General features: G+C 42.4%; 1 protein-coding gene across 1 annotated transcript in view; it reads right to left on the bottom strand.

Annotated features, from left to right (window-relative positions):
* LOC112072747 (G patch domain-containing protein 8) overlaps positions 1 to 9,616 on the bottom strand; it is a gene marked incomplete at its 3' end in the record, with an annotated part of 33,872 nt that extends 24,256 nt beyond the window's left edge. The window contains exon 1 of the mRNA XM_024140134.2: positions 9,535 to 9,616. Coding sequence (XP_023995902.2) covers positions 9,535 to 9,579 — 45 coding nt within the window. The remainder of the gene's footprint in view (positions 1 to 9,534) is intronic.
* Between the last annotated feature and the right edge of the window lie 1,270 nt (positions 9,617 to 10,886).

The following is a 10,886-nucleotide window of genomic DNA, read 5'->3' as shown; positions in this document are numbered from 1 at the left end:
GCCAACAGTTGTTGCCTTCTCACCAAGCTGCTTTGCCTATTGTCCTGTATGCCCATTCTAGCCATGTGCAGGTCTAACAATTTTATCCCTGATGTCCTTCACACGCTCTCTGGTCTTGGCCATTGTGGAGAGGTTTGGAGTCGTTTGATTGAGTGTGGGACCAGGGTTTCTTTTTATACAGTAAACGAGTTCAAACAGGTGCAGTTAATACAGTATGATGGAAGAACAGGAAGGCTTCTAACCAAAAAACTAACAGTCTGTGAGAGCCGCGAATCTTACTAAGGTTGGTAGTGAATCAAATACTTATGTCATGCAATAAAAATGCAAATTAATACTTAAAAATATACAATGTGATTTTCTGGATTTTTGTTAATCTCTCTCACAGTTGAAGGTGCCTTATGATAAAAATTACAGACCTCTACATGCTTTGTAAGTAGGAAAACCTGCAAAATCGGCAGTGTATCAAATACTTGTTCTCCCCACTGTACATCATCATCATCTAACAAGAGTTAACAAGCATCATAAAATCACTTAGCTTCAATCCAATGGAGCAACTTTTTAGCCACATGACTCAGAAGAACAGTGTGCTTCCACACTCACAAGCAGACCCCATCTCACACGCACTGGAACATATGCCCTGCCCTAGGACTCCCCACCAGAGAGCCAACACTCTCAGCAGGAGCCAGTAAGGCAGCCATACATGGGCTCTGAGGTCCCCACTGGAACACGCAAAACCTGGATGAGGTGTTTCTGCACCCTGATCACATCATCAATCCGTTGAAAAGTGCAGACGGCTTCATTGTAAATCAAACACAAAACATTTCCCTCTCAAAAACCCAAGTGCTGCAGAGTTTGCATGACAAACATGGGTCACTCGGGGCATGAATGCCCAGTCTCATTGTCCTTGCTCATCAAGCCACCCTCCCCAATTCCCCCTCATATTCTTTAACGAAAGGGGAAAAAGCTGGCCTCAGCAGCATGTGAGGAATGAGCTCCGACCAGAGAAGGCAGATTGGTAAGTGCCACACTTCCCCCCCTGGGGTCTATTCACCAGAAACATTCAAGCCCATAATCCCAGTATCACATACCATCCAACCACCACAGAGTTGATCAGGTAGGGGAGTATTGGAGGTACGATAGACAGCTTGTTCTGTGGTCTACATTCATAAAAGAACAATTGAAACCCCTCATTATTTCTGGGAAATCAAGCCAACAACTGCATCAAGGGAGAGTGTTGTAGTGTTGAGGTATTGTTGTTCTAATGGGAGAAAATAACAGACTGGGTGTCTGGGCACAGCTAGGAGAAACCCACTATGATGGAACCCAGGACAGCAGAAAGTTCACAAATTCTTAGAAAACCAGAGTGTTTGGAGAGACAATAGATCATGGAAATGCAGAATGCTCCAGAGGGAATGAAGGCAGCAGAGTGTGAACACTGACTGCGACAGTTTGAGACGGAGCAGTATCACGGCAGCAGACTGGCTTGGCTCTGGCTGTGTCGACCTCACGCCTCTGTCTTCTGCTCCTCACAGGAGGTAGCGTGGTGTGAGGAGGCCTCATTGGGCCTCTGGCTGGCAGACTGCATGCTGGGAACAGCTGGTCTGGAGCAGTCTTCACTGGGCTCTGAGGCCACACAACAGACCGTGTGTGCTGGTGCTGCCTCTTCTAGTCCTAACCCCCCCACAGCAGCTGCACAGGATGCCCAGCCACAAACACAGATCTGTAGACACCATGAGAGTGGCCAGTGGCTGTCCACACTAAAACAAAGATAATATTCTTGAAGTGCTGTTTCTGGTCCAGAAAGGCTGACGACCATGCTGACCACTAGGTAACCAACAGTTTGGAAATAGAAATCTCCTGTAATTTCCTTGTTCTACATTATTGATCTGGTATTTTATCTTGGATCATTCAATCAGGTCTTGGATGAGGGCAGCGTTAAAGAGCACCCAAAAACAAATGGAAAACCTCCCGTCCAAAAATAGGTGCCGCCATCACTTAGGAAAATAAGCCCCTAGTCTCATCTGTCAAAATGTCTTACTTAAGGGCTGCTAAAAACACTCAGGGAATGTGTCAAGTTAGACATGGCTTAAATAAAAACGAAATTGATCACAGGCGTATAAATATCAGAACACACCAAAGAACAAACAGGGATAAAACAGGGCAGTTAGCATAACGTGTTCTAAGCCTCATTAGGAGAGCAGAATTCTGCTGGGTTCAGGAACGGAAGAAGAAAACCAGTATGAAACACAAACAGCTTTTCATAACAAGCATGAGACAGGGGCATGACTGATGTGTCATTTTTGCAGACGTTTAGATTTGCTTGCAAGGGCATGTGAGAGCAGAGCAGGGAGATTTAGGCGAGTTAATGGGAAACGTTCAACATTCAAATGCACAGTGTAACCTACAGCGACAACCCCCCCAATCTTTGCCATCTCTCACACCCTGCAAAAGAGAAGTGTTGGCATGAATATTTAAGAAACATCTTGAGCTAAATTCATTCATTCAACAAATAGGCCGCAGGTATTTGAGATGGAAGTATGCCACAGACATTCATTGGAGGACTGAAGGGCAAGACATAATTCATCACAGACACAGCCAATAAAAAAAGTCAATGTAGGCTATATCAAAGCTCACCATTTAATCATTTTCTGTATCACGAACACCTTATATTTGCAGAGTTCTATTACATTGGGACCTAGCAACTAGCGAGCATTACTGACTGTGGCAGGACTCTTTTGGAAACACTCGCACTCTGACAATGAGAACTCAATGAACAGAAAACACTATGCAGTGTACAATAAACTGGTAGTATACATCCATGGCCCTGCTTTATATAGCCTAGTAGTTGACTTTACTATAGGGTGGTGACAGAGCAACACTTTGGCCTCTGCACTATCTATGGGCACCATATGAAAATAATGACTGTCCTTTCCATTACTGTATACATAATCCCAGCATGTCACTTGTAGACATCGCACACATTTCACAAGAGTTTGAGTGTTTGCTACGGTCAAGGACAAGTGTGAGTAGCAGACAGCCAAAGCTGCTTGTGGGTAGACAGCTTCAGCTGCCCACAAATACAAGCATAAGCACAGACCGGTGCAAACACCAACTAAAGTAGGGTACAGTAAAACAACACAGCCATGAAGGCAAGCAGATCTTTTTGCCAGACCCAAGGGAATTAGTTTGAAAAATATGTAGGTTATCCCAATTTGACGCATTGTAACATGATCATTGCAGTGTTAGGATGCCAAAATATAAGAAACTGGCACAGGATATGCACATTTTTGACAGTGCAGTAGCCAGAGCATGCAGCTCCCCCAGGACTGCATGCAGAAATATCTGCCCACAGAGAGAAGCACGAGATGGAACTTAACTTTCTAGAGCAGTGGTCACCAACCAGTCGATCGCGATCTCCAAGGCATTCCTAGTAGATCGCCAAACATTTCTGCAAAAAACCCAACTATAAAGCCTTGTGTTCCTATAAATTTTTGTTTTGTTGTCTCGGGCTGTTTGCGGTATGTGCACACAATACAGCTGCCCTGCGAGCCGGGTAGGTGAACTGTTGCCATTTTGAACCATTTCATGTGTCAAAGTACAAACTCTGCCTTCCCGGCGGGCCCAGAGAGCAAATCAAGTGCACTATAGGCCTAACGCTGGCCAATCGGATGGCTCAGATGACCATGTCTGCAGAGACGTAGCAGGCATAAAAGAAAGCTACAGCAAAGTTGATACTATAAGATTTCAAAATGTTTAAAACCATGACTAGAGAGAAACTATCAATGAATACAGCAAAGAGCTGCTGTTTTCATGAGTGAGTTCATGTTCAAGTTCTTACTCAGCACTATCAACATGTTGTATTTAACACTTTTAAGCCATAAAATTAAGTTATTCCTATTTCCACTCAGCGCTACAACAAGTACTGCAGCAGTAGTGAATGAGTAGGAAAATTGATCTATGGCACTTTTTGGTCAGTGGAGGAAAGGGAAAGCGAAGGGATGTTGAGATTAGAGGTCGACCGATTAATCGGAATGGCCGATTAATTAGGGCCGATTTCAAGTTTTCATAACAATCGGAAATCGGTATTTTTGGGCGCCGATTTGCCGTTTTTTTTATTTTTATATACAGTGGGGAGAACAAGTATTTGATACACTGACGATTTTGCAGGTTTTCCTACTTACAAAGCATGTAGAGGTCTGTAATTTTTTATCATAGGTACACTTCAACTGTGAGAGAAGGAATCTAAAACAAAAATCCAGAAAATCACATTGTATGATTTTTAAGTAATTAATTTGCATTTTATTGCTGGACTAAGTATTGATACATCAGAAAAAATGCAGACTTTAATATTTGCGGTACAGAACCTTAGTTTGTAATTACAGAGAGATCCATACGTTTCCTGTTAGTTCTTGGACCAGGTTTGCACACACTTGAGCAGGGATTTGGACCCACTCCTCCATACAGACCTTCTCCAGGATCCTTCACGGTTTCGGGGCTGTCGCTGGGCAATACTGACTTTCGGCTCCCTCCAAAGATTTTTCTATTTGGTTCAGGTCTGGGAGACTGGCTAGGCCACTCCAGGACTTGAGATGCTTCTTACGGAGCCACTCCTTAGTTGCCCTGGCTGTGTGTTTCGGGTCGTTGTCATGCTGGAAGACCCCAGCCACGACCCATCTTCAATGCTCTTACTGAGGGAAGGAGGTTGTTGGTCAAGATCTCGCGATACGATGGCCCGTCCATTCCTCCCTCACATACGGTTGCAGTGGTCCTGTCCCTTTGCAGAAAAGCATCCCAAGAATGATGTTTCACACCTCCATGCTTCACGGTTGGGATGGTGTTTCTTGGGGTTGTACTCATCCTTCTATTCCTCCAAACACGGCGAGTGGAGTTTAGAGCAAAAAGCTCTATTTTTGTCTCATCAGACCACATGACTTCTCCCATTCCTCTCTGGATCATCCAGATGGTCATTGGCAACTTCAGACGGGCCTGGACATTGCGCGGCTTGAGCAGGGGGACCTTGCCGTGCGCTGCAGGATTTTAATCCATGACGGCGTTGTGTGTTACTTAATGGTTTTCTTTGAGGACTGTGGTCCAGCTCTCTTCAGGTCATTGACCAGGTTCTGCGTGTAGTTCTGGGCTGATCCCTCAATTCCTCATGATCATTTGATGCCCCACGAGGTGAGATCTTGCATGGAGCCCAGACCGAGGGTGATTTGACCGTCATCTTGAACTTCTTCCATTTCTAATAATTGTGCCAACAGTTGTTGCCTTCTCACCAAGCTGCTTGCTACCTTATGTCTGTAGCCCATCCAGCCTTGTTACAGGTCTACAATTTATCCCTGATGTCCTTACACAGCTCTCTGGTCTTGGCCATTGTGGAGAGGTTGGAGTCTGTTTGATTAGTGTGTGGACAGGTGTCTTTTATACAGGTAACGAGTTCAAACAGGTGCAGTTAATACAGGTAATGAGTGGAGAACAGGAGGGCTTCTTAAAAAAAACTAACAGCGGTCTGTTGAGAGCCGGAATTCTTACAGGTTGGTAGGGGATCAAATACTTATCATGCAATAAAATGGCAAATTAATACTTAAAAATCATACATGTGATTTTCTGGATTTTTGTTTTAGATTCCGTCTCTCACAGTTGAAGTGTACCTATGATAAAAATGACAGACCTCTACATGCTTTGTAAGTAGGAAAACCTGCAAATCGGCAGTGTTATCAAATACTTGTTCTCCCCACTGTAATATACCTTTATTTAACTAGGCAAGTCAGTTAGAGAACACATTTTTATTTTCAATGACGGCCTAGGAACGGTGGGTTAACTTCCTTGTTCAGGGGCAGAACGATAGATTTTTCACCTTGTCAGCTCAGGGGATCCAATCTTGCAACCTTACAGTTAACTAGTCCAACGCACAATAACGACCTGCCTCTCTCTCGTTGCACTCCAAAGGAGACTGCCTGTTACGCGAATGCAGTAAGCCAAGGTAAGTTGCTAGCTAGCATAAACTTATCTTAGAAAAAACAATCAATCATAACCACTAGTTAATCTACACATGGTTGATGATATTACTAGATATTATCTAGCGTGTCCTGCGTTGCATATAATCTGACTGAGCATACAAGCATACAAGTATCTAAGTATCTGACTGAGCAGTGGTAGGCAGAAGCAGGCACGTAAACATTCATTCAAACAGCACTTTCGTGTGTTTTGCCAGCAGCTCTCGTTGTGCGTCAAGCATTGTGCTGTTTATGACTTCAAGCCTATCAACTCCCGAGATGAGGCTGGTGTAACCGAAGTGAAATGGCTAGCTAGTTAGCACGCGCTAATAGCGTTTCAAACGTCACTCGCTCTGAGCCTTCTAGCAGTTGTTCCCCTTGCTCTGCATGGGTAACGCTGCTTCGATGGTGGCTGTTGTCGTTGTGTTGCTGGTTCGAGCCCAGGGAGGAGCGAGGAGAGGGGACGGAAGCTATACGGTACACTTGCAATAAGTGACCTATAAGAACATCCAATAGTCAAAGGTTAATGAAATACAAATGGTATAGAGGGAAATAGTCCTATAATTCCTATAATAACTACAACCTAAAACTTCTTACCTGGGAATATTGAAGACTCATGTTAAAAGGAACCACCAGCTTTCATATGTTCTCATGTTCTGAGCAAGGAACTGAAACGTTAGCTTTCTTAGCACATATTGCACTTTTACTTTCTTCTCCAACACTTTGTTTTTGCATTATTTAAACCAAATTGAACATGTTTCATTATTTACTTGATGCTAAATTGATTTTATTGATGTATTATATTAAGTTAAAATAAGTGTTCATTCAGTATTGTTGTAATTGTCATTATTACAATTAAATAAATAAAAATCGGCTTTTTTTGGTCCTCCAATAATCGGTATCGGCGTTGAAAAATCATAATCGGTCGACCTCTAGTTGAGAGGCAGACCCTCAGTTTGCTGCTCTCTCCCTCCACTGAGACTGACCAGATTGCAGGCACCATCAGCCCAGTAAAATAAAAAGATAATTATTTAAATGTATGCTCACTCAGCTGTGCTTCACAAGTAATCTATTACCGACCGATGTGATCATGTAGCCTACCTCAATTTTTTAAAATAGATATATATTTTTTAATGGCCCCAACAAGAACAATGCACTGGCAGGGAAATTCAAGCAAAGCCAATATGTGGTGATAATGTATTGGGCCTATAGCTTACGGCACAAGCCTCATTGCTACAGTACTGTTTTTAATCAGTTAATTTTGCAAGGGTTTACATTTAAGTCATGTTAGATCTCAGGTTGCATTTTGACTCAAAGTGATCTTGACTCAGAAAAGGTTGGTGACCACTGTTCTAGAGTTTTCCCTGTTAACACTATCAACATTGCCCTTTACTGTGGCAAATGTGTTCGAATCAATGCAATTTCAGCCAATTTCAATTCAACATACCGAAACAAACTATGCAAGAGATTTTGTTGTAGGCAGAATGCATCGGAGTAGGATTCTATTGCATTGACACACACTACTCTGCCCGTACTCTACACAGACCGGTGCGGCATAAACAATCAGAGCTGCAGTAGGCCAATACGCAATTAGACCATTGACATATGGATCTGTGCCATTTACTTTGAACTGGACTGTGTTTGCAGCATGAGCGGTCGTGAGTAGATGCGCTTGTTTTGAGATCAAAGCTAGAGCTGCATGTAGCCACATTTTGTTCATATCCTTTGCTAGTGAGTGAGTTATTAGCTCAGTCATTTGTAGTCAGCAATAGGGGAGTGACTGCTTCCTACAAGAGAACAAAACGTGTACATTTCTAGACATCTTTGAAACCCGAGTCAGGTAGATCTTTATTTATGTCTTAAAGGGGCACTATTGTATTTTGAGACAGGTTTGAATCAGCTAAGTAGCCAATAGGCAGAGGGTAGCATAACTTGTCTGATGATCTGTAATAATGGTATGGGAATAATAATGCATTTTGTAAAGTGGTTTCTTGGATCAAACACAATATTTTCAGTCACCTCCTTGTCTGAAGCACAAGTTGATAAACAGGTTAATGTCAAGCCTTGTATATTTCTTTTCAAAAGTCTCATGGAATGAAGACCTACAATGAACACCAGACATTGGCTGCTACTGTAGGCTGAATGATAGAACAGCTATTTCCATGTTAAAATGTTATGGGATGCATTTTCTCCATTGTTTTGATGGTAGGCCACTCTGGTAGGACTACATTATGATCAAATAGCCATAGTAGCCTACATTGCCACTGTTAAAATTGTAACTTAAAGCAGGTACAGCCTCAGTGTTCACAGTAAACACGTATGGGAAGTTGCACAGAATTGCACAGTTCAAGAAATTTGCTCAGAGCTTAAAAACATTTTAGGGAGCATTGCTGAAGACCACAACATAATCACTGACATTTTCTATTCTAAATACTCTATGTATTCACTGGCAACAGCGGCCGAAATTACACACTGGAAGACCAACAGATTATAAGGGTGACGTCAGTCACAGGCAGAAACTGGACAGGACACCAACTCAACCCCATCCTGTCTTGGGTTTCAGACAAGCTAAGCAATAAACCAACTAATCTGAATACATTCATTGCATATGGTGAGGTTAATAGTTAGTGTTGTGGTGCTGCCAGCAATACAGTTAAAGTTGTAGCCCATTAGATGTAACATGCCAAGTAATGCGTGAACTAGTTGGCATAACTGGTAAATCCGACATCAGCAGAACAAAAGCAAAACACATACCCAGCAATGTCGAGCAACTGAGACGGGAATCCGCTGACCTTATATGTACCCTACTAGTAGCGAATACATTGTGGGTGCAGGATTCACCAACAAGCGGCGTAGCTAGCTACAATAGCTAACTAGCTGCAAACGATACATGTTGTTAGCGCTAACATTACACATATTATTCTCAACTCGCCCGAATGTTGCACATTCAGGTACGGTATGTAGTTCCATGGATGGTGGCTACAGTACAGTAGAACCCATGTTTCCTACGTACGAGTTCTGACTTTGCTGATAGCTACAATGAGGAAAATGTTACTATGACTGTGATGCGTTTGTCCCACCTAGGAAGCTAACTTAACATGAATGCACTAACTGTAAATCGCTCTGAATAAGACCGCCTGTTAAATGTACATTGTCATTGTTGTCATTGTCAGCACCAACAATGTGACAGCTAGCCAGCCAACTAATGTTAGCTAGCTCGATGTAGTTAGCTCATTTCCCCAAGGTCACTCGGTTCACTTTGTCAAAATGACTAATATTATTTTGTATCCACTAAGCACGTGCTTAGAATTGGTAGTTGTGGGTTCAATCCATTGCTCGCTAGGCAAGACGAGCTCGAGAGCAATGCAACTCGTCGAACACTGGACTATCAAGTTGCAGCTAACTAGCCTAGCTAGCATACCTTTGAACCTATTACAGATTCCTGATTAGTTTCAAAATGTGTTAAGGTGCACAATTATTCTCGTGATATTATTTATACTATATTGTGTTTAGTTGCTAAATATTTGATTAACATTACCTGGAAATCACGTTCTTCGTTGAACCTAGAAAATCTGTCAGCCATTTTCTGTACGCAGCAGCTTCTTTCGTCTCTCTGAATGCTGGACTTGGAAACGCCTACTGAGTTACCAACAAAGCAACTGTCCAATTGTAACTCGCAAATGCTTTGATTGACGTATACTTTGAAACAATGTAGCACATTTGTAAAATAGTGTAACTTGTTGTTATTAAGTGTGCCCAAGCATATTAGCTGGTTCATAAACAAGCACCGGCCACCCTCATATGACAATCTAGGTCATTTAGTTTAGACTACATTTATACCCCACATAAATGCCCACTCATGTACACTTTGTTAGATTAGAAATATTATTATTTTACTTTCAGCTGTCGAAAGAGAGCAGTAAGCTATACATTACATTATTACTTTGTTATTACAGCTCAATGGGAGACAATGCATTTCCACAAGCTCTACCTGGATAACAATTAAGCTAGGTTCCCATGCCATCTCGTGGCCATACATTGAATAGCGCCAAGGCCACACAAATCAAACAGCATTTAATTGTCACATGCTTCAAAAACAACAGGTGTAGCCTAACAGTGAAATACTTACAAAAAAAAGCACCACACGATGAATAAATACGCAATGATACAGAAGCTCGGATATATATATTAGGTACCAGTACCGAGTCAATGTGCAGGGGTATGAGGAAATTGAGGTAGATATGTACATATAGTTGTGTGTACGTGTTATGTGTGAGTGAGCGGTGATGCAGACAGTCAAGATGCTCTCAGTGGTGCAGCTGTAGAACTTTTTGAGGATCTGAGGATGTCAAATCTTTTCAGACTCCTGAGGTAGAAGAGGCGTTGTCATGCCCTCTTCGACTGTGTTTGGACCATGATAGGTCCTTACTGATGTGGACACTGAGGAACTTCAAGCTCTCGGCCTGTTCCACTACAGCCCCATCGATGTGAATGAGGCGTGTTCGGCCCTCCATTTCCTGTAGTCCACGATAAACTCCTTTGTCTTGCCCATGTTGAGGGAGAGGTTGTCGTCCTGGCACCACTCTGCCAGGTCTCTGACCTCCTCAACATAGACAGAGAAAAAAGCTGAGAAAATATGTTTTTACTTTAAACCCAGCATGACAATTACTAATCTCAACTATTTTCTGCTGTACAATGGACAGCCACATCATATTTAGCTTACATTGATTGGAGTGTATTGTTTTTGGTATCTTTTAGTTGTCACAGCCATTTTGCACATAGATGATTTTATTATGTTGAAATGTTAAAGTTGAAATGGTGCTAGAATAGTGGAGGCAGCTCCTGAATTCTTTGCGGCTTAATTGTGGTAGCCTAACTCTCCATGGTTCT

Source organism: Salvelinus sp. IW2-2015, unplaced genomic scaffold, assembly GCF_002910315.2.
Source record: "Salvelinus sp. IW2-2015 unplaced genomic scaffold, ASM291031v2 Un_scaffold2019, whole genome shotgun sequence".
NCBI lineage: Eukaryota > Metazoa > Chordata > Actinopteri > Salmoniformes > Salmonidae > Salvelinus > Salvelinus sp. IW2-2015.
Note: the sequence above shows the minus strand (reverse complement) of the source record. Positions and strands in the feature narration are given on the sequence as shown.